At 36.3% G+C, this 11,329-nt stretch overlaps 1 protein-coding gene across 7 annotated transcripts in view; it reads right to left on the reverse strand.

Annotated features, from left to right (window-relative positions):
- LOC107665875 (actin binding LIM protein family, member 2) overlaps positions 1 to 11,329 on the reverse strand; it is a 59,849-nt gene that overhangs the window by 46,207 nt on the left and 2,313 nt on the right. For all 7 annotated transcript variants that reach the window (XM_016456928.1, XM_016456929.1, XM_016456935.1 and 4 more), the window contains exon 2: positions 2,221 to 2,376. In XM_016456928.1, coding sequence (XP_016312414.1) covers positions 2,221 to 2,376 — 156 coding nt within the window. The remainder of the gene's footprint in view (positions 1 to 2,220; positions 2,377 to 11,329) is intronic.

Below are 11,329 nucleotides of genomic sequence, written 5' to 3' on the forward strand. Positions count from 1 at the left end.
ACAATGTAAAATAATTTTTTTTTTTCATGCATTTAAATATGGTTTCATTTCCTTTTCATTTTCGTACTTTACAAATTAACGAAAAATTAGCGCATATTTTCTAGTACATTTAACTGCACTGTGCTCACATTTGGCCTACTTGTGCCTTAAATTATAAATAAAAAAATTACATAGCCTATCATCTTGCGCCCTATTGTGATCTCGAATTGCAGAATATTTCAGTAGGCTGCGGGCATTTGAGAGACGTTCTTAAATGTAATGCACATACATGCATGCACAGTTTTGCAGTTTTAATCGCCATTTTGGTAATTTCATGACTAAACTGACAATGTATGCTCGCAGTTTCTAGTGCGGTTTATTTATGTAGTGAGCGTGCGCCTCATTTTCGCGTACAGTTGAAGAGTGTGTGCCGTGAGCACAGTAAAACGGCTGACAGGACAGGAAAATTTTTTACTGACATATAACAATATCTCATCAGACTGCAGTTCTCTGTTGTTCTACTGAAGCTCATTTGGCACATGTACCTTTTCCTGCTGAGGGCAAGCTGAAGTGCGTGTCTGAAAAGTCTCCCGTTTGTTGTGGTCGCAAAGAGATACGGCCGTTCCGTGTCTCTTAATAAGTTTTTAATAAAATACATTTTTGAACTCATTAAAATGCTAAAAACCGTTAAATAAAAATGTTGCATTACATTATTTTTTAATAACTAAGCGTTTGATTATTTAACAGAATAATTTTGGCAAAATGGCGCCCCCCTATGTGTGGCGCCCCTATGCACTGCATATACTGCATACCCCGTTTTTGCACCACTGCTACCCAATAGTAATATTTATTATTAAAAATGGAAAGTTAAATTGTATACACTACCATTTAAAAATTTGGGGTTAGTAAAGTTTATTAATTTGATCAAAAATACAGTAAAACATGAATATTGTGAAATATTATTACAGTTTATAATAATTGTTTTCTATTTGAATACACTGTAAAATGTCATTTATTTCCACGATGGAAAAACTGAATTTTTAGCAGTGATCACATGTTTTCATTGTAACATGATCCTTCGGAAATCACTCTAATATGCTGATTTGGTGCTCAAGAACAATTTCTTATTATCAATGTTGAAAACAGTGGTGCTGATTAATATTTTTGTGGAAACTATGATACTTTTTTTTCAAGATTCTTTAAAAGCACAGCAATAGAAATAGAATAGAAATCCTTTGTAACATTATAAATCTCTTTACTGTCACTTGTGATCAATTTCATGCATACTTGTTGAATAAAAGTTTTCATTTCTTTCTTTTAAAACGCACTTGAATGCATATCCTAAGAAAGATGTTGTCTTCACTCTCAACTCTAGTTCACTGTGTGATAAGACACATAACAAAAAAGCATGACACATTGTCTATTCAGAGAATAAAAACGTTTTCTAAATATACACTCATCCACAAAATAAGGGTGAATTGCATGTAACTTTGTCTGTTCTGTTTTACAAAACTAGCCTTAACAAGTCTGTATTAAATCCATAATTATTTGAGAATAGCCTAAAAAGTGACAGTTATTTAAAACAATAAGAGTTATGGGTGGAAGGTTATCAAAAAATAAAAAATAAGAGCAGCACCTGTAATTCGACTAATGGCGTGTAGTAATCACACTGACTTATGCTCTGAGGTAAGAATAAACGTGCTAAACTCTATTAAGAAGATCACATTGTCTCAACCCTGAGGTCACCTAGCAACCCCTGTCTGTGTTCACAACATCATCAAGCTGCAAACAGCCGGTGCTGGGAGAAATGCTCTGCTTATGCCTAAGCACGCATGCAGGCACACATACAATGGCAGACAAAACAGGAAACCACAGTCACCCATGTGTTTGGCCTAATTTGAGCTATTGAAGAAATCAGATCACAAACAGATGAAACACTGTCACCTTAATAAACTTACTCTCTACTTTATGGTTGTGGCAGACCACTGTCAAAACAATATGCACCCCACCCTCCCCATTCATGAAGAATGATTGAGTTTGTTAATGTAAATACAGTGCCACGCTGTACAACAAAATACTGTGACATTTTCATCACATTTGTTTTGTTTTCATGTTCTAGAAGATGTACATTCAAAGCACCTTTCAAGATACCTTCAGTGTAAAAGCCATTACAGAACTGTCTGAAAACTGCCACACAATAACAGCACATATAAATGGAGTTGGTCATAACTGACGTGTTACCTTTGCAGACAAAGCACTTGATGTGGAAGTGTTTGTTCTGCACCCGGAGCACCTCGCCTTTGCAGGGCTTGCCACAGTTTTGACACGGGATGGGGCCGCTTTGCCGCTGTCCCTTCTGCTGTTCCAGGGAACTGTGAACAGCCTGCTGGTGAAATGCTGTGGAGACACAGTGAGAAAAAAGTTTGGCTGAAAAGTGTATATATCCCCAAATACAGCATCAACTGACAGGTATAGAAACATTTAGGAATTAGTCGATAAACTATACTAATCTAACCTGACCTTAATCTGAATATTGGGGGAAACGTGTCTATGGTCCTCTATAACTAAAGTTAGCAGAAATAATAAGAGTAGTATGCTCGTATGCTAGAGCAAATTTAGACATTGAATAGTCAATATTGAAAATATGAATTATTTTCTATTAATTTATTTTTTAGGTGTAACAATAATGTAGCACGTTACTTTGAAAAGTACAAATCTTGAAGTTGTCTACATCATGCCATTGTCGTAAATTTTTTGACATCTGAGAATATCATTCAAGCCTACATTTGAAAAAAATAAAAATAGAGTTTTTTTTTTCTCCCATGAATCTTTAAACTCTGGGTAAAGCCAGTGTACTTATTGGTAACTAAAACTAATAAAAATAAAATAAAATAAAACATAAATATTAGGTGGAAAGCTTTGAAAAAATGTAATAAATTATTTTTTGAAATGTTGCCTTGGCAGATAACTGAAATAAATAAGTTGAAGTACTAAAATTACTAAAAATAAAAATGAAATAATAACTGAAGTTAACCAGAAATATTAAGTGACAAAAACACATACAATTTACTAAAACATAAACTAATATAAAAAAAATAAATGCTAACTTAAAAAATCGGAATACTACAACAGTACTATAATAGTATATTATTTTAAATATTTCTATTTTTTATTAATTTTTTTTATAATGTAGCGTTTAAATGTGTTGCTTTAAAATGTAAATCCTGCCATTGTCTACAACATGTTATTGTTGTGATTTTTTTTTACATTTGGGAATATCATCTAAGTTAACATTTTACTTAAAAAAAACAAAAAAAACATTGTGCCCACTAAAACAAGAGAATGGATTAATAAATCATGGGAATGAATTCTTGTCTCCCTCCCCCCAGCATGTGCTGGGATCCATACTAAAATATTACATGACCTTGTACCCTCTCACGCCATTGTTGACGGATAATCACAGAAACAGTGAAGATGAGTTTGCTGTAGACATGGATGATGTCAGGGCTCGGATCTCCATTGTAAATTTTTAAGCTGTCATTTGCGCCTGTCTGGAACCCAATATTCACACCTACTCCATTACAAAGGCGTGTAAACTCAAACAAACACTTTATAATACAGTCCAAGACACAGCTAGAGAAAGACCTTCAACCTCTTGTTTTAAAAGGGCGTGTAGCAAAACTGGTTCTGTTGGACGTCCCGTTCAATTCTGTAGTGAGAGTTTCACAACAGGTGTTCCCCTTGTGAAGTCTAGGGGATAAATGGCTACAGAGAAATGTGTTTTTGCTTGTTCTCAGAAGCAAGAACCTGTATTTGCCCCTCATTCATTGAGAAGTCTCTAAGAGCTGCTGGTTTCAGCTCGCTCACATAGACTTACTGAGCCTTTGTCTCTAATCAGATAAAAGTGCTTTGAGAGGAAACTACAGTAATCAATCAATGAATGTGTGTGTGTGTGTGTGTGTGTGTGACTGTATTTGTCATGTCACAGGGAAAGACAACCCATCTGCCAAATCGTAACACAGTACGAGACACCTATTTAAAGTCAATTTGAATTTCTATTTGCAACCAATTTTATTTTGTAATGTGACACATTTCAGAGAAAAAAATGGAGCCAGAACAATTCTGAGTTTGCTAAAACAATGCCTAAAAAAGATTTGGCTGTTGGTTAACATTATTGAGTATAGCCTGCATGGACTATACAACGTCAGCAGAAAAGTTGTTTCAAATGAGAAGCAAGTTATAAAATTTTCATGAGTGAGATATTCCTCGAAACTCTAAATAAATCATTTGAAGCACTCTGAACCAGAAAGGTTAGTTTAAGAATTTGTATTAGTCATTCAGATTGGCTGATGGCAAAAAACAGAAACAGGCCTACTAATTTGTCAATCCCTTTTACCTGTACCATTAATCCACCAAATGACATCTCATTTATACTTATTATACAAATACGCTCTGGGAACCTCCACTACATTCACATGTTTTTATAAATCCTAAGAGAGACTCTTGTGCTGCTGAAGCACAAGCAGAAGCAGCATGCTGGGAATATTTAAAGACTCCTTTAAAGCACAAACTATTTCCTGCTTTCACAGATCAGGTAGAGTTGTTAAACAATATTGGACATGCATGACAATCCAACCCTAAAAACGCAATGAAAAACTATGGACAACTCACTTTTAGCATGCTGACTGTATATGGTAATGCTTTATACCTGAATTAATCTTTTTAAGACAGATAGTATTTTCATAAATAGCTCTACAGGTTCTTTTTTTCCATAAAGTATGCTTCCAAAAAAAGAAAGGCAAGTTTTAAGTCCCATCAACCCTCATAAAGAGGTCAATGTATTTAACGAATGCCAGGTACAATCCAGCTATCCAAAACAAAGACCTATGCCCTATGGGGACAGGAAGGACAAACGTTATCATTTTAGACCAGCATGCAATTGTTTTGCGTGTAGTCTACCATAAATTTAGACTCATGCTCATCTACATTTTTAAAACTTGGGCAAACCTAGTGCAGTTACTGTTAACTAAAATGAAGTCTATCTAAAATCATTCGAAATAAAGCTGAAATAAAATACAATTTAAATATTAAATAAAAAACTTACACTTTAAAAATGTTGCCTTTTCAACTAATTGAAATAAATAAGTTTAACTAGAAGTATAGAAGTAGTGAGATTACTTAAAGCTAAATACAAATATTTAAAAAACACTAATAAAAATGACAGAAGTACATACAATTACGAAAACGTTACAACTGAAAATAAAGAAATAGAAGCTAATTCAAAATTTAAAAACACTACATACACTCTAAAAAATGCTGGGCTGTTTCAACCCAACTTTGGGTCAAATATGGACTAACCCAACTTTTGGGTTAAAAATTTAATTAAAAAAATTTAACCCAACAGCTGGGTTAGTCCATATTTGACCCAAAGTTGGGTTGAAACAACCCAGCATTTTTTAGAGTGTAATATTATATACATTCATACACCAAAGGAGGTTACATGTTATTGTAAAAAACAGCCAATCATAAACCGTCTAACAGGTTACCTCATTAAACATTCATGCACTTTGTACCTCTCAGCATCTGAGAGGTTTTGTGTGTAACAGGAAACTCCAATCATCACTCTAATGATGAAGAGAATGTCAACCAGAATTGATTTATGTCGATTATTTTTCATTCTTCTGCAGAACAAAAAGTATGTTGGGTCCAAACAACAACAGACTTGCATTTTATGTACAAAAAGAAAAAGAACAAAAAAACACTGAGACATTTTGCAAAATAACTTCTGTGCAGAAGAAAGAAAGAGTGAACTATTACTACAGCTTTCAAGTCACAATGTCTGTCAAGTGTAAAAGCCCATATACTATAGGGTGTATAAAGAGGATTGTGGTGCCTTCCATAAACTACAGCAAACCACATCATAAAAGGGAGAAAAAAGTGATTGAATCTTATAGACCTAACCACATCTCTGATAAGAACTCGATAAGTCAGGGTGGATCATCGTCAAGTTCTCATGAAGTACAGTACAAAAACAATCCAGAGTTTTCCCAAACCTCTGACTCCTTTCAACCTGAGGCAAAAATCTGTGGTTAAAGTAATAAAGGCATAAAGCTGTACTGCAGTAGTAAGATCCCTATCCCCACACCTGCTCTGCTCATACACTCTTCGGCATGCTTCACATGTCCACATCATACATCATCAAAACCTCTGTAAGCACGACCAACTTCAGCGTAAGGGGAGGAGTTTGTACCACATGTCGTTAAACACACACTCACACACACACACACACTATACTTTTCACCAACTTGCTCGCTCATACAGACAGAGTCATCCATCTTTAAGCAGATTCTCCATAAATAGAGCATCCAGTCAACCCGTGGGGATTCCATCATGCCCTGCTACATTCTGCTTGAGGTCCATGCGCATGGCTGGCATGTGTGTGTATTTGAAAGGCTCAGATTTCCACCGCAGGATGCCTCTGCTACTTGACTAGCCAATAATCACTCGTCATTTGCTTTTTTGCAAATGCAATTGTGGGTGTGGGGGTAAGATTGAATAATAGAAAGCCTTTGAATGCTAGAACATTCATGCTATTACTCATGCAACATAATTAAATATTGCAGAATACTTCCACAGTTATGAGTTAAATATGAGCCCCATTCCTCAAATATCACACTATGCATGTCGAAGCTGTTTGATGTTCCCTATGAGCAACAAGGAGAGGTTTACATTTTCATCTCCTGCATTTACCATCTCTTCATTCACTTCCACTGAAGAGTACAGATTCATGAAACAAATTCACGTCACGTCTTGACCTCAAAGTGACCTAATGGTCACAGACACATTTTGATGATTCTTCTGTGTTAGACGGTTTATGATTGGCTGTTTTTTACAATAACATGTAACCTCCTTTGGTGTATGAATGTATATAATATTACACTCTAAAAAATGCTGGGTTGTTTCAACCCAACTTTGGGTCAAATATGGACTAACCCAGCTGTTGGGTTAAATTTTTTTAATTAAATTTTTAACCCAAAAGTTGGGTTAGTCCATATTTGACCCAAAGTTGGGTTGAAACAACCCAGCATTTTTTAGAGTGTAATATTATATACATTCATACACCAAAGGAGGTTACATGTTATTGTAAAAAACAGCCAATCATAAACCGTCTAACAGGTTACCTCATTAAACATTCATGCACTTTGTACCTCTCAGCATCTGAGAGGTTTTGTGTGTAACAGGAAACTCCAATCATCACTCTAATGATGAAGAGAATGTCAACCAGAATTGATTTATGTCGATTATTTTTCATTCTTCTGCAGAACAAAAAGTATGTTGGGTCCAAACAACAACAGACTTGCATTTTATGTACAAAAAGAAAAAGAACAAAAAAACACTGAGACATTTTGCAAAATAACTTCTGTGCAGAAGAAAGAAAGAGTGAACTATTACTACAGCTTTCAAGTCACAATGTCTGTCAAGTGTAAAAGCCCATATACTATAGGGTGTATAAAGAGGATTGTGGTGCCTTCCATAAACTACAGCAAACCACATCATAAAAGGGAGAAAAAAGTGATTGAATCTTATAGACCTAACCACATCTCTGATAAGAACTCGATAAGTCAGGGTGGATCATCGTCAAGTTCTCATGAAGTACAGTACAAAAACAATCCAGAGTTTTCCCAAACCTCTGACTCCTTTCAACCTGAGGCAAAAATCTGTGGTTAAAGTAATAAAGGCATAAAGCTGTACTGCAGTAGTAAGATCCCTATCCCCACACCTGCTCTGCTCATACACTCTTCGGCATGCTTCACATGTCCACATCATACATCATCAAAACCTCTGTAAGCACGACCAACTTCAGCGTAAGGGGAGGAGTTTGTACCACATGTCGTTAAACACACACTCACACACACACACACACTATACTTTTCACCAACTTGCTCGCTCATACAGACAGAGTCATCCATCTTTAAGCAGATTCTCCATAAATAGAGCATCCAGTCAACCCGTGGGGATTCCATCATGCCCTGCTACATTCTGCTTGAGGTCCATGCGCATGGCTGGCATGTGTGTGTATTTGAAAGGCTCAGATTTCCACCGCAGGATGCCTCTGCTACTTGACTAGCCAATAATCACTCGTCATTTGCTTTTTTGCAAATGCAATTGTGGGTGTGGGGGTAAGATTGAATAATAGAAAGCCTTTGAATGCTAGAACATTCATGCTATTACTCATGCAACATAATTAAATATTGCAGAATACTTCCACAGTTATGAGTTAAATATGAGCCCCATTCCTCAAATATCACACTATGCATGTCGAAGCTGTTTGATGTTCCCTATGAGCAACAAGGAGAGGTTTACATTTTCATCTCCTGCATTTACCATCTCTTCATTCACTTCCACTGAAGAGTACAGATTCATGAAACAAATTCACGTCACGTCTTGACCTCAAAGTGACCTAATGGTCACAGACACATTTTGATGATTCTTCTGTGCTAAATCTCACTCAGAAGGTTATCATCTGTGCAAGGTGAAACAGCCAATGAGAAGTATCCAGTGAGCAAGGCAGATAAATATGGAAAGAAAGAAATTCACTGACACCAAAAAGCATTTATAATAGTATTAATAATTAATTAGATAAATTAGGGATGAGGGATCATTAGGGATTAAGGATTAATCTGGTTATTATTTTTCATTTTAGGGCAGAAACCCAATAAAAACATATATAAATATGTTATACTACTTTGTAAATTATAATATTTTTGTAAATAAAAGGCTACAAAATAAAATGAATTCTGATACAAGTGAATTTAGGCATCACAATATTATAATGCACAGTATGAAAAATGGATGTTTATTTTAAGATTTGCTACAGATTACATTCAAGTAAGTGTTATTAAATGACTGTTTTTAAAAATAAACTTTAAATGTGTTAGATTACTGCTAAATGAGCATGCATTCAGCGAATACAATACTGATATTGTCACAGTTTGACAGTTGTGTTTGTCTCGTCATACTAGCCCTGTACCTAGTTTTCCTCGTGTGTCTAATTAGTCATCATGTCCAGCTGTTTAGTTCAATTCTCTTGTTAGTTTCCCTCTTATTTAAACCCTGTGTTCTTCCCCAGTGTTTGTCTGGTCTCGTCCACTCTACCCTGTGTGTTGGATTAAAGACTTTATAAACCTTCATCTTCATGTGTTTGTTGACATCGTAGCATAACAGATATATTGTACATACCTAATAAAAAATATTGACCAAAACAACAAATGTCAGAAATGCAATTTTAATTTGAGGATGCATAACTTGAAAATCCACAAGCAAGTACACACATCAATGTGCAGCTGTACAGACTTCTTTACTTTTAGTTCTAGAGATAAATGTCCAACAACTTTCAGACAACTAAGTAAAAAAAAAAGGAGCTTACTGTGCACTGGTGAGGAAAATTCCTGCAAAATTAAAAGATTTTGCTGGTAAAGTCCCAGCAAATTGTCCAAGAGATGCTTAAATCTGTAAGAAACTTAAAGCACTAATTTGTCCACAAGGTTTGCAGCTGTGTGTGTGATGATGATCCTCGGACATGGCAGGATGATTAAAGGATTTTAAAACAAATTACATGCTCATGAGCACAGAGTGCCCATTTTGATGCAACCATTTCAGCATCTTTCAGCCTGGGAGGCCGACATCAGAAACAACAGTAATGGATTTAAAGCAATTAATCTAAATCTCACTCATTGTGGTAGATAAACATCCAAGCATCCACATCCACATCCAACATTATATTTGTGCACTTACGTTCATTGATCTATCAATTTCGCACTCCAAAGGACACATGAAACAAAAACACCTCTGATGCACCATTACATTTTGCAGAGCAGGAATCAGAATTTAGCAATCCAGCTCAAATCTTAAAAGAAAACAACTACCTATAATATTTAATTTCTCCATCCAGATCCAGATCTGTTGTCCTGCATTAGAGAAGAGGCAGAGCAGAGGAAGAGAGTTTGTTTACTGTCACCACGGTCAGCACTAGGGTATTTCTGCAGCTGCTGAGACTCTTCCAACAGTTATATCATGACTTGGATGTGTTTGCCCTTGTGAACGTGACAGTAAGGCCCTCCCAGCAGTTATTGCTTTGTGATCTCAAAGTGTTGGGTGCCAATACTGCCTGATTATGATTATCTACCTGATTATCTACAGTTCTGCCAACAGAATGAGATTTCAAACAGCTAATAAAAACAACACAATATTAGTTTGGAACTGTTTTTTGCTTGTAAACTGAGCTTGATCTGTGCATATTTCTCTCCTCGTTCTGACAAGAACACTTTTTCACCGCAGAAAGCAATATTTTGGATAAAGGAAGCAACAGTTTGAAGTTAGAAACACATTAATGATGGATTTGATTCATGCAGCTTTCACTTCACAAGATGTCAATTGATGAACTGGAGTCATGTGGATTACTTGTGGATTATTGTTAAGATTTTTTAGCTTTCTGGACTTTCATTCTGACGGCACCCATTCACTGTAGAGGATCCATTAGTGAGCAAGTGATTTAATGTTTAATTTATCCAAATCTGTTCCGATGAAGAAATAAACTCCTCTTGGATGGCCTGAGGATAAGTACATTGTCAGCAGATTTTTATTTTGGGGTGAACGATTCCTTTTAAAGAAGCATCCTTTTTCTCTCTTATAAAGACAGCATTGTCACTGAATAATGCACAATTCGTGTTTTCAAAGTGTTATGAATATTTATAAAAGCAAATGATTTTAAAACTAATTGCAGTGTATGAGATTACATTTTATTAGCATATATCACATGCTGTATCCACTGGCAACCAACCAATCAGCCATCGGCCATCAACCACTAGTCTTAACGGGGTCATATGATGCGATTTCAATTTTTCCTTTCTCTTTGGAGTGTTACAAGCTCTTGGTGCATAAAGAAGATCTGTAAAGTTGCAAAGACTAAAGTCTCAAATCCAAAGAGATATTCTTTATAAAAGTTAAGAGTCAGCCACGCCTACCTAAAACGGCTCGTTCTAACACGCCCCCAACATGTCTACGTCACGATGTGGGATCACTGTGGACGAAGCGGAGTCCAGCCTGGGGTCGTCACATGTGGCGTGTGCCACAAGCCCGCCCGCATCCGCTCACTCAAGCCGGCCTCTGCTCACTGTAACCCGCCGGCCGTTCCTCACTCTAGGCCTCCGGCCTCCGCTCACTCTAGCCCGCCCCGTGGACGCTGTGTGTTTCGTTGTGAAAGCGAAACTACTTTGTTTGGCCTTCCAAAAGAGGACGATATCGCTTCGTCATGCCTGGAGCTGATCCGTGCTGGTCACTGAGGAAATAC

The sequence above is a fragment of the Sinocyclocheilus anshuiensis genome, unplaced genomic scaffold, assembly GCF_001515605.1.
Source record: "Sinocyclocheilus anshuiensis isolate Anshui unplaced genomic scaffold, SAMN03320099.WGS_v1.1 scaffold647, whole genome shotgun sequence".
Classification (NCBI taxonomy): Eukaryota; Metazoa; Chordata; class Actinopteri; order Cypriniformes; family Cyprinidae; genus Sinocyclocheilus; species Sinocyclocheilus anshuiensis.